This window comes from Eubalaena glacialis, chromosome 2, assembly GCF_028564815.1.
Source record: "Eubalaena glacialis isolate mEubGla1 chromosome 2, mEubGla1.1.hap2.+ XY, whole genome shotgun sequence".
Lineage (NCBI taxonomy): Eukaryota > Metazoa > Chordata > Mammalia > Artiodactyla > Balaenidae > Eubalaena > Eubalaena glacialis.
The window spans coordinates 79,813,395-79,839,414 of NC_083717.1; the positions used below are offsets into that span (position 1 = coordinate 79,813,395).

At 36.8% G+C, this 26,020-nt stretch overlaps 1 protein-coding gene across 1 annotated transcript in view; it reads left to right on the top strand.

The window, feature by feature from the left end:
- Nucleotides 1-26,020, top strand: part of PRTG (protogenin) — a 122,522-nt gene that overhangs the window by 38,849 nt on the left and 57,653 nt on the right. Inside the window, exons 3-9 of the mRNA XM_061182092.1 lie at nucleotides 17,459-17,603; nucleotides 19,162-19,295; nucleotides 20,819-20,956; nucleotides 21,221-21,379; nucleotides 21,987-22,146; nucleotides 22,959-23,206; nucleotides 25,291-25,455. Of these exons, the coding sequence (XP_061038075.1) occupies nucleotides 17,459-17,603; nucleotides 19,162-19,295; nucleotides 20,819-20,956; nucleotides 21,221-21,379; nucleotides 21,987-22,146; nucleotides 22,959-23,206; nucleotides 25,291-25,455 (1,149 nt within the window). The remainder of the gene's footprint in view (nucleotides 1-17,458; nucleotides 17,604-19,161; nucleotides 19,296-20,818; nucleotides 20,957-21,220; nucleotides 21,380-21,986; nucleotides 22,147-22,958; nucleotides 23,207-25,290; nucleotides 25,456-26,020) is intronic.

Here is a 26,020-nt window from a genome sequence, read left to right on the forward strand (position 1 = left end):
TAGGCTTTGTCTTTAACAGCTCTTAGAAGATGAAAGAGATACCCAGACATTTCATAGTGATTGATTATTCCCAGTTTATGAATTGAGTTTCATATGTAGACCATTTAATTAATCTAATAAATTATGATTATGTAAACTTTAATGAATTGTATTGTTAAACAGGCATTTACTGAATATCCACTGAGTGTCAGTTTATTATGTGAAAGAGAAAGGAAAACCAGGCCTTTTATAATCTGAGAAAGCAACATATAAAACAACAGTGGAAAAGAATATTGTAAGGTTTATCAACAAATAATTTAATACACTGCAGTTCTTGAATTGTTGTAAATGTCCTTTAGATAATCACTTGGAAAAGCAAAACTAACCCTACTAGGAATATTTTTGCTTTAATTTTGGTGGATTTTGTGATTTTTTTTCCCCACTATAAATTTGTAAACGGATTAAGTTGCTAAGTGACATGAATTTTGTTACAAAACCTCACTCTTCTTAATGCTTTTTTGATCCTTCTGTTTCTCTGACTGATGCAAAGTGTAAAATTGCATGGAATGTTCTTCCTGCACAGTTGAGCTATTAAGCAGAACTAATTCTTTATGGAATGACAACAAGGCATAAGAAAGGCATTTCTTGGATTAGGCAATATAAGGCAATCACTTGGCAAACGCTGAAGGGGAAGTGGTATTGGAGAAGACAAAGCAACAGCACTTTTTCTCTTCCCCTTGAATTCATAGGAGCCACACAAGTTGAACGGCTTTGAAGCTGGTTAATGTGGCTTACTATGCATGTTTTTTCTGTACCGTTTCCTGCTTGTTTTTGCCAGCAGAGGGGCCAAGAATAATCACTTGATAAATGCATTAGCATGTCTCATACACTTCTGTGACCACACACTGTTGCTGGTGGGAAGACAGATAATTTGAGAAGAGGAAAATCCCAGTTGGGGATGTCTTTCAAAGTGAGATCAGACTTTACTCCCAAACTAACAGGATTCTGTCTAGATTATGAGAGTACCATATGGAGACTGATTATTTAAAAAAAATTTTTTTAACTCAAGATTAAGTAACAGTTGGGAAATATGAAAGGCAAAGTGAATAGTGGTTTATTTTCATTTTATCAGCTCTAGAATGGAAGACAAGGAATGTTGGTAGTAATTTTATGATGGTTAAACAATTATAGAAAACTTTTTATTTCCTTGGATTTTTCCTATTGACAGCATGCTCCTATTTATTTGCTTAGATGTGTGATTTTTCCTTCTTCCTAATCTCTTCCGTAAATTCCTACCAAGACAAACTCTTTCTCTTATAGCATCACATTTCCACATCTACTTATGGTGTTCTTTATGATTTGGTCCTGAGAAGCCACCCTAATTGCCTGTTATTCTCTACTTACTGCTGATCTCTTTAGGGGGAAACACCATCAATTCAGCAGAACATAAGTCAAGGTACAGCTAAAGAGAACTGTATATTAGCTGTAGGTGAAGATGCCAGAAGTGGTTGTGACTTCAACATTGAAAATCTTCACTCAAATAACTCTGTTCACCTTTGCTTTAGGAGAGTGGAAGTGCAAATGTGGCACAGATGTGTGTGCAAAACAACACACCTTTAATTTAGCATGCAGTGGGACAGTTTAATCCTGAAGGAGGTCTCAGATGTTCAGCAGTCTTGGTCAAACAAGAATTCCAAAACCCTGTAGCTAATCTAGAAAATCTGTTTCTCATGTGAGATACCTTGGATCAAACCAATTGGTTCCAGGACCAAATTCTAAACAATTTCAAGCCTGGCCTGATGGCATCTGAGTCAGGTTGAATACTATGAGATTCTCCAAGATGGGCTCAGAATGCCAGGGGGCCTAGAGCTGACAAGTGTCTGCAGGATATGCTGGGTCATCAGCCTGTGAAAAAGGTCTGTGCAGGAGTTGCAGTCCTGCAGTGTGCTGCCGACATCAAGAGGCAGGGAGCTGGGCTGGGCTACTCGGAAAAGGCTGGTTGTTCAGGTGTATGCCTCTGTGTGTGTGTATTGCCTTACTGACTCCCCACTCTTCTAGCCTCTCAGCAGAGGTGTGACTGCTCTCCCACCACTTCAGTAGGTGAAGGGATAGGAGGACTGTAGGTTCCTTACTCCTCCTCTTCCTCAGGAACATAGGTTCATTTCTAGTTATTAGGATACATATTTTTCTGTATACTTTTCATGTATAGTATTCTAAAGATAATGTAAACTTAGGTTCAGCATCTTAGTCCTTCAGATTACTATTGTGTGCACATTATACTGAATGCACTCCAGATGAAGGGGGCGATGACTGAACTGAATGTGTATGTACCCTAGGACATATTTTATTCGTGTGTTTATCAGGACCTTTTGTATCTATGGTGTTATGCCAGGAATATGAAGATGAAAAGACAGATTCTGTCTTGTGGTAGAAGCAGAAGGTAGAGCTTATAAAACAGTGAGACAAACAGGATACTCCAAGCTCCTAGGAGTGTGTAAGAGTTCTATAGTTTTATTTGGGAAAATCAGGTGCATCCTCACAGAAGAAGTGAAGATGGTCTGCAGGACTTGGCATTTAAAATTTATGTGTACTGTGAACTTGCTTAATTTATAATTCTTTATTAAGAGTGATGAGAAAATTAAAAGTCTCTCTGTTTTATAAGGAATATAGCCTTTTTGAAATTTATTTTTTCATTTACATACAGTGAAAATTATTTGGGTCCACAGTTCTGTGAGTTTTAGCATATGCACAGTTGTGCAACCTTCACCAAGCTCAGGATACAGAATGGCTTCATTGCCCCAAACCTTTTCTCATGTTGCCTATGTAGTCGTACCCTTCCCTCCTCCTGACTCCTAGAAGCCACTGTATTTTGCATTTTCCAGTATGTCATATAAATGAGATTATACATTATGTTACCTTTTGGGTCTCGCTTCTTCCACTTAGCACAGTGCCTTGAGATTGAACTACTGAATATGTTGTTGAGTGTTTCAGTAGTTCTTTCCTTTTTATTGCTGAGTAGTGTTCCATAGTACAGATTTACTGCAGTTTATCCATTCACCGGTTAAAGTTGAAGGACATTTCGGTTGTTTATGTTTGGGGCAATTATGTGAATGCAGCTTTGAACAATTTTCTCGTACAGGTTTTTGCATGAACATAAATTTTCATTTCTATTGAGTAAATATTTAAGGTGAGAATGCAGTAAGTGTGTATATAATTTTATAAGAAATTGCCAAGTTATTTTCCAAAGTGACTGTACCAATTTGCATTCCCATCAGCAGTGTTTTGAGAGTTCCAGGTACCCCACATCCTCATCAGTTTATGGCTTGTCTTTTCATTCTCTTAACAGTTTTTTTTTTTTTCAAGAGCAGAAGTTTTTTTGTTTTGATGGAAGCCAATTTACAATATTTTTCCTTGACAGATTGTGTTTTTTATGTCCTATCTAAGAACTCTTTGCCTAACCCAGGTCACAAAGATTTTTCTATGTTTTCTTCTAAAGGTTTTATAGTTTTGTGTTTCACATTTAGTTCTGTGACCCATTTTGAGTTAATTTTTACATAAGGTATTAGGTGTAGGTCAAGGTGCTCTTAATGTTACAGGCACTGTCCTAAGCGCTTTACACTCAATACCTGATGAATTCATAAAAACTCTTTTAAGAATCCTATTTGACATAACAGAATGTGTTTATGAAGAATAAGTAGGGAATTCCCTGGCGGTCCAGTGGTTAGGACTCAGCGCTTTCACTGACGTGGGCCCAGGTTCAATCCATGGTCGGGGAACAGGCTGCACATGCGAGCTGCCTGGTGAGACCAAAAAAAAAAAAAAAAAAAAAAGTAACTTGCTCTGGGTTATACAGTAAGGAGTGATATAGCCAGAATTACGTTAATCTTCTCAGGGAGATAAGAGGCAGAGTTTTTTTTGATGTAATTAAGGGGTAAGTGGTGATGTGGTTCACTGAGTTTACTTAAGAAACCTTTATCAAGTGCCTGTTGTATACAGGCCACTGTACTAGCAATATACAGACGAGTAAGACATGTCTCTAAACTCAAGTAATGTGGCTGCTTCCCACTGGCTATCTGTTTTACATTTGGTAGTGTATATATGTCCATACAGGGAGATCAGCTCGGTGCTTTGTGACCACCTAGAGGGGTGGGATAGGGAGGGTGGGAGGGAGGGAGGCGCAAGAGGGAAGAGATATGGGAACATATGTATATGTATAACTGATTCACTTTGTTATAAAGCAGAAACTAACACACCATTGTAAAGCAATTATATTCCAATAAAGATGTTAAAAAAATAAATAAATAAATAAACTCAAGTAATTTACAGTTTAGGTTAAAAGTGACTGGGGACTTGAATAAATTGGAAAGGTAGAGCATTTCTGAAACCAATTTTTTTTTTTAATTTTTGTTTATTTATTTATTATTTTTGGCTGTGTTGGGTCTTCGTTTCTGTGCAAGGGCTTTCTCTAGTTGCGGCGAGTGGGGGCCACTCTTCATCGCGGTGCGCGGGCCTCTCACTGTCGTGGCCTCTCTTGTTGCGGAGCACAGGCTCCAGACGTGCAGGCTCAGTAGTTGTGGCTCACGGGTCTAGTTGCTCCGCGGCATGTGGGATCTTCCCAGACCAGGGCTCGAACCCGTGTCCCCTGCATTGGCAGGCAGATTCTCAACCACTGTGCCACCAGGGAAGCCCCCCTGAAACCAATTCTTAATATGAGTTAAGAGAATTGTTGAACAGCACTGAGTGGCCCAGATGACAGTGGGGACTCGACGAGCTTTGTGTCATTCTTTCCAGACAAAGAAATTGAGCTTGGGGAGTGCCAAGTCTGGCATTTGCCAGGATAGGCTTGATAAAATATCAAAGAAGCAAAGAATTCTCAGATGTTATTAAAGGTATCTTTCAATATGGATACAGTAGGAATAGACAGAAAAATAATCTAGTCTGTGGGAAATTTGCATATAGCAGCTATTTCTGAAAGTCCCTGTTCCCAACTTTGTTACAAAGTTTCCAGCCTTCATTTTGTTTATATTTATTTGGATACATTTTGATTTAAACATTTCCTTTGAAAAGCAAATGTATACCTCTTAGCACCTAGTTGTCAGAATTGCCATAGATTCAAGCAGGATACTAAATTCACTAGAAGTCAGATAATAAACCACTTATACAATAGCTGTTGCATACTCAGTATAGATTTTAAAAAAGAGGTCGATATGCAAGATGTAATCGCATTACATTATTTTTATTAAACAAATGAATTGTTTTCTGTAAAATAACTTTTAAAAAGTTCAAATAGCTTCTTGCCTAGTCTTAAGGCTATAGTAGGTTGTCAACTTCTGTTTGAAACTTGTACCTTGGTTGATTTTTATCTCAGTAAGTAAAGCATCAGTTACCCTGGTTTGATTAAATGCTGGATCAGGTCTCTTGTTTACTTCCTGTTAGTTGCATGTCAGTCTTCAAGTTTGAAGATTCAAAGTGAATTGAACCTGATGAGGTAAGAAGTTATAACTATGTTTTGATTAGTAAATCCTGGAGTAGACAAATGCATGATTTGAAAGACCAGTTTCATAGAAATAAACTTTAAGCTAATATACATAAAACTCCATAACTAACTCTGAAATTGTGGACATTTGAGTGTTTGAGATAGAAATCTCCTCATTTCCTTGATGAGCTATTTATAGATTTCTCCAGAGCTACTGATTGGTGACTTAGAGCCATGGAAACAGCACAGAAGTATTGGAACATGACTACTGGCCACTTAGGACTCCCCCAGGAGGGGTGGGGTGGTAGCAACTGGTATAGTCCTTGACCAGCCGAGGCCTCCAGATCCCCTGGCTGCTGTGCAGCGTTAGGACCACCAGTGTAAACCCTGTGTTCAGGTTCTCACCAACTGAAGTTTTTTCTGTTTAGTGAAAGAATATTTTAAATGTAATTTACAAAAGAAAATTACGTTTTCTTACATTAGGGAATAGTTTGTGAACTTATTTTAAATTACTGGATGGCTTGTCATTTCAGATTGTGTATTCATAATTTTTAGTTGGTTTTAACATCAACATGTATCAAGTATTCATTGCAACTTTTAAGAAGCATGAATGGCACATTAGTTTAATATTACAGTCATACATTTCCAAGGTGGAAACATTAATATGTTGGTTTCTGATCAAATAAAAGTTGGGAGAACATTTTCTTCTTAGCATTTTTTTTCCTCTTAGCATTTTGATCCTTTTTTTTTCTGACTGTAAATCATAGAAGCAAATGATTAAGTAGACAGGTGAAGAAGAGGAAGTCACAAATAAAATAGGCACTTATATTTATTGTGTTTGCAAGGTTGTTTTTGAGGACGGTGCATGTTTCTTGAGACCTTGTTTCTTGCCCATTTTATAGAGCTCTGGCCTCTTAACAGCACTGCTTTAATGACTTCTTGTGGGGCTCTTGGTTTATGTTAGCACTGACTGGGGAGGGAAGAAAGAGTTCAGGTTTCACAAGAAGGCTGTAGACTTGTAAAATCATACCTAACTGGCAGAAATGAAGTCCACATGAAGGAGAAATCGAGATTTGCATAAGAATACAAGATGTTTTGCCTTGTAAATAAGTACGGAATGTTTTGATAAAGCCAAAAAATAGTTTGTGTAAAGTTTTAGGGGGGACTTAATACTCATTGTAAAGGATGTATTCATTTACTCAGCTTAACACCACACTTAAAAAAATTAAAATAGAAAAACAAATATTTGCTGAGAAACAAAGTTTAAGACTGTCATGATATGTCATATTTGTGCATGCTTTTCTGAAGTTTCTAAGTTTTGATACAAATTTTTAGTAATTTATTTTTTTATTGAAAAGTGGTTTTTATTCAGATGTTCTTTTTCTCATCATTTTTCACATTGAAGGCACTGATTGGGGAGGGAATCAAGCATCCATAGATCATGGGTGATAGCTACCCAAAGAATGATAAGCTCAAAGTACTAAAAAGGCAGATAAAAATTAAGGATGAGGGATTTTTTTTTTGGCCTCATTGCACAGCATGTGGGATCTTAGTTCCCTGACCAGAAATCAAGCCTGTGCCCCCTGCAGTGGAAGGACAGAGTCTTAACCACTGGACTGCCAGGCAAGTCCCAGGATGAGGGATTTTATCAGGTAGTGGAGCAATGGTAGAAAATTTATGCAGACTCTTCCTTCAATCTATGCACCATAAGGCATATAAAATTTATTTTTAAATGTCATTAATTTTTCTTAATTATGTTGTTTTGTAGGAAAAAATTTAAGTACAAAATACGTAATTCCACAGCTAGAGATCCTCTTGTAATCTAGCCCCTTATTATTTCATCATTGAAGTAGGGGATTTTATCCTCTTCAAATAATTTATTCACGTTAAAAATGGGAAAATTATTTCTGTTTTACTACACTTTTTAAAAAATATATTTATTTATTTATTTATTTTGGCTGCGTTGGGTCTTAGCTACGGCATGCAGGATCTCCGTTGCGTCTTGTGGGACCTTTCATCGCGGCACTTGGGCTTCTCTCTCGTTGTGGCACACGGGCTCCAGAGTACTTGGGTTCTGTAGCTGCGGCATGCAGGCTCTCTAGTTGCGGCTCACGGGCTTAGTTGCCCCGCGGCATGTGGGGGTCTTAGTTCCCCAACCAGGCATTGAACTGGCGTCCCCCGCATTGGGAGGCAGATTGTTAACCACTGGACCACCAGGGAAATCCCTGTTTCTCTACACTTTATGTACCTTTATGTAAAAGCTACATAGTCTGGCTTGGTAGAAAAAAAAAGAAAATTTAAAATCTTAGAATACCTCTACCTTTGTTAGGGCTTTAAAATTTATTTTTATTGTATAGTGGTCACTAACATCCTTTGTTTGACTTTCTTTAAGTTATCGTTCTGAAAGCAAAACCAGTGTATTCATAGCAAGATATCCTGTAACTATTACTACTTCCGGTACCACTGCTAGGAGATTACTAGGTGCCAAGCAGTGCCTAAGTACCTGCTTATATTATTGTGTGTGTGTGTGTACACATGTTTATGTATATATAATTTAATGTTATTCTTAAAATATTCTTGTAAAGTATTATTATTATCCCCATTTTACTGGGGAATACTGAGGCATGGAGTTGGGTAACTTCTCAGGGGCACACAGCTCATGCATGCAAAGCTGTGATTCTAACCCAGACCTTTAGATTTTAATATCTGCACTCTTAACCTCAAGGCTATGCTGCTGCCCCACCTCCATAAATTATGCCCTGTATTGTACTGGATTTTTTCCTGATTTTCTTTAAACTAGCTAAGATTAAATTTTACCATATTTTTAATATCCTTTACCTCAGTTTTCTAATGCCTTAATTTCTGTCATCAAGAAATGAAAATAAGTTAAGATTGGAAAAACAGTAAACACTATTTCTCCTAATCTCATTGCAACAGAGCCTCAGAAGTAGGAAATCCTTTTCTCCACTAATTTTACATGTTATACCTTGTTATTTTTATAGGCCACTATTATAAAAACTCATGCATGTCTTTCTTTAAATCTTAACCACAGCCTAACATGTGAACCATTAGTTTAAAAATCAGGATGGGAACTTCCCTAGTAGTCCAGTGGTAAAGAATCCACCTTCCAATGCAGGGGACGCGGGTTCAATCCCTGGTCAGGGAACTAAGATCACACATGCTGTGGGGCAACTAAGCCCGCACGCCACAACTACTGAGCTCATGCACCACAATTATTGAGCTCGTACGCCTCAACAAGAGAGCCCACACGCCACAAACTACAGAGCGCACGTGCCCTGGAGCCCTCACGCCACAACTAGAGAGAGAAAACCTGCACGCCACAACTAGAGAGAAGCCCGAGAGCTGCAACGAAGAGACCGCGTGCCGCAACGAAAGATCCCACATGCCTCAACAAAAGATCCTGTGTGCCACAGCTAAGACGCGAAACAGCCAAAAAAATAAAGAAAATAAATTAAATAAATAAATATTTTAAAAAATTTTTAAAAAGTAAAAATAAAAATCAGGATGAATAGATATTGAAACTGTTGACATTATTAATCCCTGTACTCATTTTATAGTTTCCCAGTCTTCCTTAGCATGGCCAGTTTCTTTTCATGCTCATCAAATGAGGATCTGTGATGCAGATTCATCAGTCCATCCGAACTCTCTTCCTACATTCTCTGTTCAGGCACCATAGTATCCCCCAACCTTCCAGGTGTGTAGGCCGGAAACCTCAGAACCACTCGGGTCTTTCCGACTGTTTCCCTTGAACACCAACATCGTGTTGTTCAATGCACAGCATCTTTTGTATGTGCCCTGCCTTCCATTCCCGTCATCTCTGCCATCATTGAATCCCACAGCTGGTCTCTCTTTCTAATGGCCTCTTAACAGGTCTCCCTGCCTCTAAGCACTATCTCTCAATAGGTATTTGACTGTTTGATGATCAAATGTACATGGGCTTAGAACTAGGAGAATAATAATAAAGGAATAGCTAATATTCCCATGAGGTAAACTAGTTTTTTAAAAATAGATTTAAAAAAAGTACTTGATTCCTCCACGGGTTCGATCCCTGGTCCAGGAAGATCCCATATGCTGTGGAGCAGCTAAGCCCGTGTGCCACAATTACTGAGCCTGCGCTCGAGAGCCCACGAGCCACAACTACTGAGCCTGCATGCCACAGCTACTGAAGCCTGCACGCCTAGAGCCTGTGCTCTGCAACAAGAGAAGCCACCGCAGTGAGAAGCCCGCGCACCGCAATGAAGAGTAGCCCCTACTTCTCCACAACTAGAGAAAGCCTGTGTGCAGCAACGAAGACCCAACGCAGTCAAAAATAAATAATAAATAAATAAAAGATCTAAAATACTTAAAAAAAATACTTGATTCCTAAATAAATTTTAGACTGATTCAATTTACATGCATATATCTATCTTTCCTATCTTTAACAGATTCCTAGAAATGGAAATAATACTACTTGAGATGAGAGCCATAGTTTCAAAATCCTAGTACACCAGAGTTTAAAGGTGTTATTTGTTTTAGAAATTTAGGAATTTAACACGTATTCTTACCCAGCTAGAAAGCCAGTGCATATGAACCTCTATTTGAGCAGGAGAATTGCTTGGAAGTAGAACCAGTAAGTTTTACCTTCCACAGAAAGTTTGAGAATCTCAAGCTTTTACTGAGAGAATTCACATGAGATCTTTGGAGATTACCTGGATTCAGATCACACCCTCACCTCACTGGCTGCAGAACCTGAAGGAAGTTGCTAATCTCCTTGTGTCTCAGTTTCCTGAACTGAAAACTGGGGTAATAATAGTTGTGAGGATTAAATAAACTAGAATATGTAATGTACTTAACGTGCTGCCTTGCAATAAAAAGTATATGTTAAGCTATAGTTATTTCTGTCATCATTATAACCTCTGTTCTGTGCTTTCCTGATATTCCATAATTTTCCTTCATAGCATTTATCACAGTTTGAAATTACTATATACTTGCATAGGTATTTAGTTAAATGCCTTTCTCCATTGCTAGACAAAGATCCCTGAGGGTAGAGCCTCTGTTAGTTTTGTTCATCATTGGATCCTTGGCATCTTGAACATACTAGGCACTGAATAAACAATTGTTGAATGAATGAATTTAGAAGAGATTACTTTAGTCTAAAATTGTTCTAAAATAAGTGTGATTAAAATCTTTTTCTGGAATAGGGAGACAGTTAATCTGGCCCATTATTTTATGAATAATTGCTTGATTCAAAGCCTGTCAGCATGGGTTAACTACACGTTAAATGAATGGTTTGATTATAAAATAGTGGGATTGATGTTAGTATATGACTCATGGAGATTAACTTCTTTGTGTTATAGTTATAATGTATACCTTTAATAGCATAAATATTCACTTTTTTATATAACTATTTTACACTGACTATTTAAATACTGTTGCATGCTTACCATATAAATAGTTTGGGAGTAATTGATGCCAAACTACTTCTTTTTTTGGTGAGGGGGGGTTGTTAAAAGCCTGCTGACGTATCTCATTTATTGAGAATGTACCCAGTGAAAAACAGTTAAAAATATATAGTTAGTAGAAAGAAAAATATCAGTTCCTTTCGATGTAACAAAGATATATACGTACATTCAGTTTTTCTAGTAATTAGGCTAAGCAGTTTAAAGATTTAGAAGGAGGGTGACTAAAACAGTGCTTCTGGACAGCATTTAAAATTGAATCACATTCTTTGTGAGATTGTGTTGTTCATGGTGGTTTTAGCAGTAATGGTTTGACTTACAAGAGCATTTGAATTGATAGATGGAAGCCACTTACGAGTCAAATGCAGCCCGTATCAAACACTGTTGTATGTCTGGAGGATGTTTGTGAAAGGGGAAGAGGGAAAATGAGAGCAGGGAGACCAGATGAGAGACTGTTATAGTGATTCCATGGAGAGATGTTGGGACAGGGATACAGGAATGGGTTTAATATATGTTTAGGAGTTAAAATCAGTGGGAAGTGGTGATTGATTGAAGAGAGTGCAGGGTGAGTCGCTGCACAGTGGTGTGACCGACTGAGGTAGAGATACAGGCTGAGAGGAAAGAAGATGATTTCATTTGGGACACGATGAGTTTGAAGTACGTTTTATAACTTCCAGGTGAAGAAGTCCAGTAGACAGTAGGAGCCATGGGTATGAAGCTGTGAGCGTGGTGATCTAAGCTGGAGTTGTATTCTGGGGACTCCGAAGCAATAGATGGATGTAGTTGAAAACTGAAGGTGGATGAGATCACCCAAGGAGAATGTGGAGAGAGAAAAGAACAGAGAACTCTAGAAGGGAGGGCAGGAGGAGGAGGGAGAGCCTCAGAGGGAGTGAGAGAAATAGGAGTGCACAGTGTCATAGACACTGTTTCAATAAAATAATAGGGGAAGAAGGCACATTAGATGTTTGAGGCATCGCATCAGAGAGGAAGAAGGGGAGACAGCTAGAACTGACTATTTTTTAGGGAAGTTTTGATGCCATGGGGAAGAGAGAGAGTGGGTAGCTGCTCGAGGAATTTGTGTTGTAAAGAGAGGCCTGGAGTTTTGTTCTCTTTGTGTTTTGAGTTTGGGAGAGAATCACTTCTTAAAAAAATATTTATTCATTCATGCATTCATTCATTCATTCTTCTCTGGGTCTTAAGTGTGGCACGCGGGATCTTCCCTGTGTCACGTGGGCTCTTAGTTGCGACACGCATGTGGGATCTAGTTCCCCACCAGGGATGGAACTCGGGACCCCTCTGCATTGGGAGCGCAGAGTCTTACCCACTGGACCACCAGGAAAGTCCTTAATCACTTTTATAAGCTGAAGGAAGGAGTCAGGAGAAGAAGATTTTAAATATGCAGGAGAGAGAAATAAAAAACACAAATATATCAGGTTCCCAGAGGCGAGGGCAGAGGAAGCGGGTGGCACCCAGATGGAGGAGTTACAAAAGGAAAAAAGGAACTTATTTTTATGGTTGAGTCATGTTTGCCTCTTTCTCTTCAGTCTCAGAGGTACTGATGAAGATCCCAAGGAATACCTGGCTTGGTCTTCTCTGGGCAAAATCATTTTGCCAGCAGGTTGGTTCAGAAGAGACCAAGAAGTTAGACATGTTAAGTATAAAGGTGTTTTTGAGGATTTAAAAAAAAATCTTTATACAGTACTTGCTTCATAACTTGCTGAAAACCAGAGTGGGGTCAAGAAATAGTCTTACTTGATGGATGTATTAACTAACCTTATTGTGGTCGTCATTTCCCAATATATACATGTATCAGACCTCAGACTTACACAGTGTTGTACACCTTAAACTTACACAATGCTGTTTATCAATTATATCTCAATAAAGCTGGAAGGAGGGGAAAAGAAACTAGATTAAAGATTGCCTAGGGCTGGGGTAGGGAGGGGGTGGGAAGATTAGGGAGTGATAACTGAAGGATATGGGATTTCTTTCTGAAGTGATGAAAATATTCTAGAATTGATTATGGGGATGGTCACAAGCTCTGTGAGTATACTAAAACCCATCGAATTGTATACTTTAAATGGGTGAATTATGGAATTTAAATCACATGCACTGTGAATTATATCTCAGTAAAGTTGTTTCATACACACACACACACACACACACCCCACCAAAAATAAATAAATATCCTTGCTGTATTACAGGATACATCCATTTATGTTTTAGTTCTCAGACTTCTGTGACTCCAAAGTTCTAGCCCATTTGACCTAAAGTGCAAAATTAGTTTAGTTTTTATAGTAAAAAATGCTTAGGGGTTTCATAGACTTATTTGTCTGGGAAAGAGAGGGAATTGCTCAAAGTAAAGGTAGTGGTTCAGAGGCATCATATTGTTTGATTGATTAGATGAGATTCAGAGTGAAAACAACTCTCAAGTGCCTAAGTGGTTGGAGGGAAGTTACTCAAGGCAACAGAGTGATTATATTGTTCTCAGTAATCACAACACTGATAAAAAGTTTTATAATATATAAAAAGCCCTCACTACGTTGGTTTATTTAATCTTTATAAAAATCCTTTAAGAGAGGAGGGACAGATATTTGTCTCTAAAAATAATACACTGAAGTATCGGGGGTTGTTTATAGAGTTATAGCAAACAAAATAATAAAAAGCATTATTTTCTTCTCATCCCAAGCCTTGGTATTTATACCTGGGAAACTCCCTACATTTCTGGTTACTTTGTTTAAAGACCTAATAGAATTGGAAAACAGTTTTTAAATTTCGGTTTAATTCAACAAGTATTGTTTTAGTGCCGCGTCTGTGCCATTCATCGACTTAAGGGATCCTGCAAAGAATATGACCCACTACTCAGCCTCATTGAGCTCAGAGTGTAGAATGGGAGAAAGACTTGTGAATAAGTGACTGTAGGGGCTTCGCTGGTGGCGCAGTGGTGAAGAATCCGCCTGCCAATGCAGGGGACATGGGTTCGAGCCCTGGTCTGGGAAGATCCCACATGCCGCGGAGCAGCTAGGCCCGTGAGCCACAACTACTGAGCCTGCGCGTCTGGAGCTTGTGCTCCGCGACAAGAGAGACTGCGACAGTGAGAGGCCCGCGCACCGCGATGAAGAGTGGCCCCCGCTCGCCGCAACTAGAGAAAGCCCTGGCACAGAAACGAAGACCCAACACAGCCATAAATAAATAAATAAATAATTTTTTTAAAAAAAAAACCTTACGAGAAATCATCTTTTAACAACAACAACAAAAAAATGACTATAATACTGTGGGATAAAAGTAGCAATAAAGGTCTTCATTTTACAGAAGTAGAGAAAAAGGTCAGGAACAGCTTCCCAAAGGTTCAGACAAGAGTACTAGGCTTTAAATGATGATAGGATTTCATCAGCTGGACAAAGAGACCTAGGATATTTGAAAGAGAAGGAAAGCTCATATAATGCTCAGAAGTGTGAAATATAGTATATTCGGAGAATTAGAAATAGTTCAGTGTCCATAGAACATAATTTCAAGTGGTTGAATACAAAGTGACAGAGTTTTGCAGGGACTAAATAATTCATCAGTAACACAAATCAAATTTGTATTTTATGACCATCACTCTGGAAGGTAACTCTGTTGTCAGGACAGATCTCACCTAAGACACTCCAGCAAGACTTCCAGGCAGTAGGTGATAAGGACCTGAATAAAAAAGAGTACTATTAGGGATGGAGAGAAGTCAGATATGAGATGTATATCGATAGATAGAGATATGTCTCATATATATGTGTATCAGATAAAACATACTGAATTAGGTGCTTGATTCATTGTAATGGGATAATGGAAGAAGAAATTGTTCAAATAGATGGGGTTGGAGGAACTACTGCTTTATGAAGAAAAGTTAAACTATATTAGATATTTCAATCTGGGGAGGTAAATGCTGGGAAAGAGTAAGATAAAAATTCCCACTTTGAAGTCTGTAAATTGAATATAGATGGGATTATCAATGACAACTAAAGCTAAAGGTCACCTCCTCACACAAGGAAAGAATAAATATGGAATCAATAAGAGCAATTAATAATTCATAAAGCAGGCATTAAACTTTTCAAAACTTAGGTCTTAATTCCCCCGAAATATGAATGTATTCGACAAAAGTTTAGTTAATTAAATGAAAGATAAGCTTACATTGTTATTTGTTTGTAAATAGATTGATATCCTAGAAAGTGATTACAGAAGCAATTAAAAAGAAAAACTGTATTGATTTTGAGAGTTTGGTGTTCTTGAATAGTGATTCTTAAACATTTTAGTCTCACTCTTTATATGCTTAAAACTTTTTGAGGGCCTCAGAGAGCTTTTATTTATGTAGGTTATACTATTGATACTTTATTAGTAGAAATCGAAACTTAGAAATTTTTAAAATATTCATTAATTAATTTTGAAATGAAAACATCGATCAATTATATATTAACATAACACATTTAATGAAAAATAACTATTTTCCAAAACATTTTAGTGAGAGGAGTGACATTGTTTTACGTTTGCCCAGATCTCTTTAATTAGCTTAATAGAAGACAGCTGGATTCTCACACTGCATTAGGTCTGTTGCTTTATCACCCATCATGTAGCTTCTGGAAACACTATATACTCAACAGAAATGAAAGTGAAAAAGGCAAAGGATGATTATCATAAAAATGCTTTTGACCTTGTGGGTCCACTGACAACAGCAGTTTGAAAACCAGTGTTCTTAAAGAAGTAGGAATTTTTTCTTACATACATAAATAAAGTATTAATTTACCCCCACTCCACCCTTCTTGGAAGTAGATACTCCTAAGAATATTTTCACTTTTATTCACTGACTTTGTTCCATACCTCTAAAGGCCCATGATTCATTTACAGATTAATGAAGTCAAGTCCAAGGCAGAATTTGTTAGTCTTCTGTGACCTTTTACCCTTCCCAGTCTAATGAAGCATAAGGCATCTAGCCCTTATTCCTTCTATTTTTCTTCATAATTTCTCATTTTATTGGTAAATTGTAAAGGTATATATATTTTTTGAACTGGAGTTTGAGGATGGGGAGTAAGACTCTCATTGGGGCCCTTTCTTTATATCCTGGAAGACTTAGTAGAGGGAAGGCAAGCTACACTGTTACCTGGAGTCTGGACTCCATCAAAATGTGAAACCATGGGGCTTCCCTGGTGGTGGAGTGGTTGAGAATCCGCCTGCCAATGCAGGGGACACGGGTTCGGGCCCTGGTCTGGGAGGATCCCACATGCCGCAGAGCAACTGGGCCCGTGAGCCACAATTACTGAGCCTGCGCATCTGGAGCCTGTGCTCCGCAGCGGGAGGGGCCGCGATGGTGAGAGGTCCGCGCACCGCGATGAAGAGTGGCCCCCGCTCGTCGCAACTAGAGAAAGCCCTCGCACAGAAACGAAGACCCAACACAGCCAAAAATAAATTAATTAATTAATTTTTAAAAAATGTGAAACCATGGACATGATGACCAGTTCCTAGAGGCTTGTCGAGAATACTAAAGAAGAATTATCTAGAAAATATCAACACTTAAGACTTATTTAAGTCTAAAGGTAGTCTCTCGAGTCTGTGTACCTTTTTATTCATCAGACACATCATTTGTCTTCACTCTTTCCTCTCTCATTCTGCTCCATCAATACCAACCTCATTTGATTCCAAACATGGAGTGACATGTTTGTGTCTAATAAGAATCAAGTCTCTGTTTTCATTATACCTGTAGAATCTCTCCATTCTCACTGCCACCACCGAGTTCTTTCACTTTGATTTAAACAGCCTGTTGGTCTTTTGATTTAAGGCTCTTTTTCTTCAATCCATCCTATCTAACAATACCTGATTAATTTTTCCCAGACACTACTGTTATCATGACACTCCTTTGCTCAAAACTTTTCAGTGATGCCTTAATTTGTACCATGGTACAAATCTGTTTTATCTCTACTCTCCTTCCACTTTTCCATGAACGCTTAATCTGATTTATTCTACACTAGTTAGTCCTGGCTGTTACCGTAGAATCTTGTGAACGCAGGCTGCACATTTCTTACTTCTGTGCTTGCCTTCACGTTACTCCTTTAACCTGGAATGTCCTTTTTTTCTCCTTCCATCTAAACCCAAAGGGTTCTTCAAAACTCAATTCACAACCAACCCCTGTAAAAGGTTTTTACCTGACTAATCTGTCTTTATTGATTTCCCTCTCCTCTGAAATACAATAGTGTTTGAGATTTGTACTACACAGCTTAGTATATCATTACATACCATTGGTAATTGCTTATTTTTGTTTCAGTTATATTAATTTTTTTCTGAAATAGATCTAAGTTTCTTGAGAATTTCATTTTGGGAAAGACCAAACTCCTTTAGCTGGACAACTGCCCAGTGGTATTTCTAAAATTATTCCTTAATTTCTCTGTGTGCTTGTTAAGTTGAGTTGGCCTTATGTCTGGGCAGGAGTTCAAGTTTGATAAATAATATCTAGCATAATGTTATTTCCAAGTGTAGTATGATAGTGCATGTACTTATTCTGAATTTGACAAACTTTACCTTATAGCTATTTCTGCATTTGAAGTTCAGCCCGTTTCTACTGAGGTCCAAGAAGGTGGAGTTGCTAGATTTGCATGCAAGATTTCATCAAACCCTCCTGCAGTCATAACATGGGAATTAAATCGGACAACTCTACCTGTAACTATGGACAGGTAAATACAGCTTTTGTCTTTGAATATGATACAGGAATGACAAGGACTTCATCATAAAACTGTATATGGGGAAAGACCACTGTGGAGCTTATTTTCGTTTATGGTAACAATAACCAATTTCTTAAAGACATTTCAAACTTAGGCAAAGAATTAGATCATCAGTCTCTGGTACATGGGGCATAGTTCCTGGTTTTTTGGTTCAGATCAGTATTCAGATACTCTACCTTAGTGCTTTGTTCCTTTCCTCAAACATCTTTTCCAATCATGGGACCACCTGAGTACCTGGATGGCAGCCCAAGGATTTAGGAAACTGACTAGTGCTCTGAAGGTGGTCAGAGTTTAGGGGTCAACTCGGCAGCAACTTCAAAAGTTTGATTCCAATCCTGATGAGTAGCAATATTCCTTAGGAGGCAAAAATCATTTGCTGAAATGGTAGAACTAAGATGGACAAAGTTATTCAAGGAAGAGCTTAAAAAAAAAACTTACATTCAGATATATCTTGGAGAATACATAGATATTAATAGGCAAAAAATCAGGTATTTGAAAAATATCATACTAAACTCTAGACCACCAGTTAGCTAAATGTAAGCTATAATGTCAAGTGAGATTCTGTGTAAAATTACACTGATAGATTTCACAAATCACATACAGCGGGGGTCTCCAACCCCCGGGCCATGGACCGTTACCTGCCCGTGGCCTGTTAGGAACCAGGCCGCACAGCAGGAGGAGAGCGGCAGGCGAGCAGCAAAGCTTCATCTGTATTTACAGCCACTCCCCATCGCTCACATTACCGCCTGAGCTCCGCCTCCTGAGCAGCATTAGATTCCCATAGGAGCGCAAACCCTACTGTGAACTGCACATGTGAGGGATCTAGGTTGCACGTTCCTTATGAGAATCTAATGCCTGTTGATATGAGGTGGAGCCAAGGTGGTGATGCTGGCACTGGGGAACGGCTGCAAATACAGATTATCATTAGCAGAGAGGTTTGACAGAGACCATAATAAATCAGTTGCTTGCAGACTCATATCAGAACCCTATCAGTGGCAAGTGACAATTAAGTTGCGTCTTACAGACTGGACAGGACATAAGCAACACACTTCAGGTGTCACTGTCTCCCACCATCCCCAGATGGGACCATCTAGTTGCAGGAAAACAAGCTCAGGGCTCCCACTGATTTTGCATTATGGTGTGTTGTATAATTATTTAATTATATATTACAATGTAATAATAATAATAGAAATAAAGCACACAATAAATGTAACGCGCTCGAATCATCCCTGGGGGGACTGGGGAAAAAATTGTCTTCCACGAAACCGGTCCTTGGTGCCAAAAAGGTTGAGGACTGCTGAGATACAGCATAATTACTTATGTTTTAGAGAGTTGTAGTAACCCAAATGAAAACAATTGAATCAAGCTAATATTTTTTAAAGTCTTTAAAGTATTATTGCATCTGGCATTTTTAAAAGGTTGAGTATATGAATTCTTAACATAGAATATATGTTAAGATAAAATATAAAATCTACTACAGAGAGTTTAATCTTCTTTCCTGTCATGACAGGGTAACTGCACTACCAACAGGAGTATTGCAGATCTATGATGTTGACCAAAAGGATGCTGGAAATTACCGTTGTGTTGCTGCTACTGTAGCCCACAGACGTAAAAGTATGGAGGCCTCGCTCACAGTGATTCCAGGTACCACACATAAGTTGATTTTTCAGTTTTTAATTGGTCCAGCTATTAATTTGCCTTCTCTGGCTATAATAGTATGCCATAAAGTAGTACTTTAATTACATTTAAATTTTATTGTAATCTATTTGGAAAATGATCATTTTTATCTATTTAAGCAACCTTCTTCTCAAACTAACTTGTTTTATATGTTAATGTCAACATCTTTAAGAAAGATTGAATTTTTGTTTTGTAAATACTTCATTTTTGTTTTTAAAATATAAAATACAGAAAAGCTTAAAAAAGAATAATAATCATCTATTTCCACTAAAATTGTCCATTGTCAATAAAAATACATTTGTTTCCAGTTTGGGTTTTTCTGTTTGTTGTTTTAAGAAAAACTATAATTTGCATTTGTAGAAATGATGCATGTTTTATTTTAAAGAGTAATGTCTATAAAAGTAAAATAATTTTTTTACATTAAACAGTGTAAAAAGTACAAAGATATATTTTTAAAATGTCCCTAGTTGCATATCCAGAGATTATCACTGTTAACATTAAGTGAACATAATTTCATATATTTTGCCATTCATAAATATAGTTAGAAGGGAAACTAGCTTGAGAGATGAATATGAAGAAAGAAATATTTATTTTATTAAAATGGAATTGTACATAGATGCTAGTTTTTTATTTTTTAATAATTAAATTTACTTGAATGTAGTGGAAGAAAACCAGACCTGAAGACATTGTTGAACTTCACACGAGTGTTTACTCTTCACAAGAGATATTACTTCCTAAAAGATCCTTTAAGACTAAAAATTTTTTCAAAGAAACATTGAGACTGAAATTAAATTTTTAATGCCATGTTTTAATTTTAGGTGGTATCTGTTAGCTTCTTGGTATGAAGCATAAAGACAAAAGCACTCTCACACTTCTTTGTTCTCCCCACTGTCACATAAATTCCTAACAAGATTAGTGAAAGCATTAAGTCAGTGTTTGAACCTCAATTAAAAGTGGATGATATGGAAACAACCTAAGTGTCCATCAACCAATGAATGGATAAATAAAATGTGTCTTATCCATTTAATTAAGTATTAATCTGTTATTATTATTCAATAAAAAGAAATGAAGTACTGGTACATGCTACAGCTTAGATCAACCTTGAACATTATGCTAAGTGAAAAGCCAGTCCCAAAAGACCATATAATGTATGGTTCCTTTTTTATGAAATGTCTGGAATAGGCAAATCCAGAGACACAAAGTAGTTGTCAGGCTATGGGGAGAGGAGATTGGGGAGTGACTGCTGATGGGATGGAGTTTCTTTTTGGGGTGATGAAAATGTTTTAAAATTGATTATGGTAATAGTTGTATGACTCTGAAAGTACTAAAAACCATTGAATTATACACTTCAAATGGGTGAGTTATATCTCAATAAAGTTGTTTTAAAAAAAGAAAAAAGTGAAAAACTTCAGAATAGATATTTTAACTCATTTCATTCATTATATCTTATTTATAATTTTTTCTTATATCCTGCCTTTTCCATCTCAAAGGTAAGGAGTCTAAATCCTTCCACACACCAACCATTATAGCAGGTCCACAGAACATAACAACGTCTCTTCATCAGACTGTTGTTTTAGAATGTGCGGCCACAGGAAATCCCAAACCAATCATTTCTTGGAGCCGTCTTGGTAAGTCTTAGGGGAAAAAAAAAAGTCTTTTTCCTTCAACTTTGTTCATACGGGTGAAACTGATAACATGTTTATTTTATATACAACACACATGTTTGGCAATTATGTGGCTTTTAACTTTCTGGTATTTCAGTGTGTAGAGGAAAAGTTTTAGCATAGAAAATTTTAGACTTTTTATGATAATGATTGTTTGGATAGTGATCTTTTGACAAATTTTAGATCACATGTTACATTGTTTTAACTGAAGTGTTCTCTTTGAAATAGATCACAAGTCCATTGATGTCTTCAATACTCGGGTACTTGGAAATGGTAATCTCATGATATCTGACATCAGGCTGCAACACGCTGGAGTATATGTTTGTCGGGCCACTACCCCGGGCACACGCAACTTTACAGTTGCCATGGCAACTTTAACTGTATTAGGTATGTTTTCTTTCCTTCTGCAATCAGGAGAATCTTACATTTTAACATTTGCTGTTTTATCTCATAGCTTACTTCCACTTTTCTTGAATTTTGTAGCGTTGATATGAAATTGTAAACCAGTGATGAATTTTAAGAGGAAATTAAAGCCCTATGTTAAAATATAACTAGAATCACTCTGAAGTTACCATCCTGTTTGCCTTTATAACATTATGGTCCTTCTTAGTTAATTTAAGCTTCCTTTTTATTTCCTTATCACCCACCTACAAATTCATATACCCATTGACCAGTCTAAGATTTTAATCTGTTGTCTCCATGCATTCACAAGTAGCTGTATATTGGGCTTGGTTAAGTTAGGATTATGGCACACATGTTTTTAGTGTGTTTATATAGATGGTGTCAATGGGGAAGGCCTGGGGAAAGTGGACATTAACTGAGCAATGCAGAGAAAAGGCATCTGGAGAGATAGATAGATGTAGAGTGTAGACAGGAAGCTCAGAATGTCAAATATTTTCAGGGATGGGACTTGCGTCACTTGCTGTACTCTTCCTTGACTCTATATCATTCCTGTTTGGACCACAAAAATATTTTCTTTTTTCTTTAAAAATAGCTCCTCCTTCATTTGTCGAATGGCCAGAAAGTTTAACGAGGCCTCGAGCTGGTACTGCTCGATTTGTATGTCAGGCAGAAGGAATCCCCTCACCCAAAATGTCATGGTTGAAAAACGGAAGGAAGATACATTCAAATGGTAGAATTAAAATGTACAACAGGTGGGCTAAGTCACTTTGCTACTATCTTAGATAAGATATAATGGCTTTAGTAATTCTTATGTGAAACGGTTATAGTTATAATATCAAATACCTAAATTATCCTGGTATTTTAAATGAAGTAAAATCAATAAGAAATTAACTTAAGACTGTAATATCAGCATGTCAAAAATCCTTTTGTATTTTATATTGTGGATCACGGGAAGTGGTAGATTATAATGAAATGAATGTTGGAACAGTTCCCCAGACCTGGGTTCTGGTCCTGGTAAGCCACCAGCTAAGTTATTAGCAAGCATGTTAACCCTTTGGAGTCTCAGTTCCTTGTTCCATAAAGTGAGGAATTTAGAAGGAAATAATTAAGTCTCTAAGAGTTCCTCCACAGTTCAAACTTAATGATTTTAAGAACTCATTTTTATTAGTATAAATATGAATCTTCTTGTATCACTCTTGTATGTTGAACAAAACTTTTGAACATTTTTGTTGACCTGAATTTTATGTAACATTGCAATGTTACAGAAATTAGATGCTACTACAGATTAATATACTTTCTTAATAAAAGCCAAATTTTAAAAAAGAGATTAAGCTGTCACCTAAAGCAAACAGGATTCGGATATCACAAGTACTTATTTATATAGACTCAGAAAATAAGAGTAATTTTAAGCAATTCATATAGATGTTTTTAGTAGGGCTGGTCACACAGTTTTTTGTTCTTAATAACTTGTTTTTTAAAATTAAGAGTGCACTTAGTAATAGCTTAACTTTATTTTTATGTCATCCTTAGAATTTTCATTGAAATAATTTTTTTCTTTCCTCAGTAAATTGGTAATTAACCAGATTATTCCTGAAGATGATGCTATTTATCAGTGCATGGCTGAGAACAGCCAAGGATCTATTTTATCTAGAGCCAGACTGACTGTAGTAATGTCAGAAGACAGACCCAGTGCTCCATATAACGTGCATGCTGAAACCATGTCAAGTTCAGCCATCCTTTTAGCTTGGGAGAGGCCACTTTATAATTCAGACAAAGTCATCGCTTATTCTGTGCACTACATGAAAGCAGAAGGTAAGCAATTTGAGGACTATTTATTTTTATGTGCTATTTACAGTCAGGGATTTGTTTTCAATATAAATGATGTCTCACATAATCCACAAAAGATTTTTGAAGTTCTATGGCATTTACCTCTTTTAATAAAGTAATTACTATATCACCTGTGTATAAATTTTTTTGTTAAATTTTGTATTGTTGTATACTTTATGTATATAAGGATAGTTTAAGATTTTCTGTTTAGAAAAAAGTACCATCTCTGCCTGCTAAAAGTTACAGAGTGGTGTACTTATGAATTTCGTTTCAGCCGAGATGTAAATTCCTTACCTAGGACTTAAATATATCAATTTAAGTATGCAGTTACATAGGAACAATGGTGTAACTGCTTAATAAAATAATAAGGTGAACTGTAGTCACTACAGCATGTTATTTTTAAAGGGGAAAGTAAACATTTTCAGATTCCGCATAATATGATTTTATATATTTTGATTATTTTCTGAAATCTCATAGAACTCTCTAAAAATTGAGCAGGACACTCTTTATTGATATCTCATTTATTATGTAAAAGTAGATATCAAATCGTTCTTAAAATTTTTATCCAGTTCCATTTCTGGAATCTTTTTTATCCTCATATTTTCTTTTGGCAAAAATTTAGAGGAAAAGGAAAAACTAGTTATCCTAGAGATTTCACTATTGATTTCTCATGGAAACAATGGCAGAGGTTTACAGATTTTAGTTGTATACAAAACAGCCTACTTTTTATGTGATAGACATTCCAAACAAATTCAGATACCCAAAGAATGGTGATATAATAAAATTGTCTGTAGAAACAGGTGGTTTGTTGTTGTTTGTTTTTTGTACTTTGAAGTAGTATTTTGAAAAGGAGTATTTTGAATTTAAATCAGGGGTCGTGGTAGCAAGAAGAATGAAAGTCTGTTAACTGAGCATGTTGGAGTATGTTAATTCCCTTTTTAATGATTTAAGAAGGTAAAAGGAATGCTGGTTTTGGTGGAGGCCACTCTTGTTCGCTATTATGGTTGTTTCATTAGAGCCCTCCACATGCGGCTCAGTGGTCTATTCAAAGGCAGAACAAGGCTTTTTAATTCGAACTCAAGGACCTTGTTTGGTAGGTCAGAAATCGTACTATGCGGTTCCTAATTAACGAACCATTAGCTAGTCTGTTGTGAAATGCCTGTAATCTTGTCTAATTAAAATGCTATCAAGTTAATTCAGAAATGTGGGAAAACTTAATAGTGGAATTTGCCTTCTGTTTTGTTTATAGATCCAGTGTGGAGAGAAGGGGCTCCATCCTTAGAGAGTTTTGATTAAGTTGACGTGCATTTGCTGTGAATTGTTCACAAAGCACAGTAGCTGCCAGTGCTCTTGTTCCACTTTACAAGTTTACTCTGTAGGAATTAAATCCCACAAAGACAAATCCTCTTCTATACCTTGCCATGCATATTTTATTAAGAACTGCTGAGAATTTTTTTCCTCTCTGGGGGGGAAAAAAAAAACCTCATTGTAGAAAAAAACATTTTGAAGCACATTCTGTGCCTCCCAGTTCTTTTGCTTTCAGTATAAGTAAAAGAACAACTTGTGTCAGTCAAATTTAATAGAATCTCTAGGGGCAGAATGAGATCTTTTGCAGGACAACTTTTGGTTTGGTTTGTTTTTATAAAGAGTAGAGCCATTACATTCCCTACTGTCTCTCCATTTATGTTTAAAAGAAAAAGGAAACCATGAGTTTAAGCAAGTAAAATTTACACTGTTAATGAACTACAGTACTCTGTAGCGTTAAACTCTGTTGTGTTACTGCTGTACATTGTCTCTGCTGTGGGTTTTGACTAGATGTTAAATGATGTTTAGAGAAGATTAATTGTTTTCAGTTTGATTTATTCAGGAAAAATTCAAACTAGTAATTTGTAACAAGACATGGTTACTTTTAGAAAATAAAAACCTTCCTATTCACATTTTTTTAAAGGGTCACAAAAGATAACAGAGAGATCCAAGGACCAGTGTTTCATAGTGGCAGAAAATGGTAATGATCTTGTTAATTTTATTTTGAATATTCATAATTTTTAGACACTGATTCCTTAACCTAGGTTTAAACAATGAAGAGTATCAAGTAGTCATCGGAAATGACACAACTCATTATCTTATTGATGACTTGGAACCTGCCAGCAATTATACTTTCTACATTGTGGCTTATATGCCAATGGGAGCCAGCCAGATGTCCGACCACGTGACACAGAACACTTTAGAGGATGGTAAGAAAACGTGACTCTACGTCATCTCAGCATGAACAGTAGTAATATGCTTTATCGCTTTCAATGAATATGTGTTCTAACTCAGAGAAAATATCCTGGTTTTGGTTTAAAAAACAAAAACAAAAACAGAAACAAAAACAAATGTGATAACCAGCAGGATAATTTACCATTTCAAATCTTACTCTCAGTTTTTGGCAGTAACATGATGAAGAGCACTTTAATTTATAATTCGTAATACAAATTTTAATGACAAAATTGTCCCTGTATTTCTTCAAGTTCCTGGTTTAAATTGTAAATGCGTTGCAGGATTTTTGGTTTGTTTTCTTTTCTTTACTGAGGAGAACAAAATGTGAGATTCTCTAGGCGGGAATAAATATAATGACAGTTACATATTGAGTGTATGTAATGACTGGAGGTCAGAGGCATTGGACTTCTGAAACTGGGAGTTAAAGAAGTTTAGTACTTGTCAGTTAAAAAAATTCTTATAGAATCAGATAGCAGTTAGTTTATTTTTAGATACATTGTGCTTATTCTGCATAAGCAGGAAAGTATTGCCTGTTCAGTT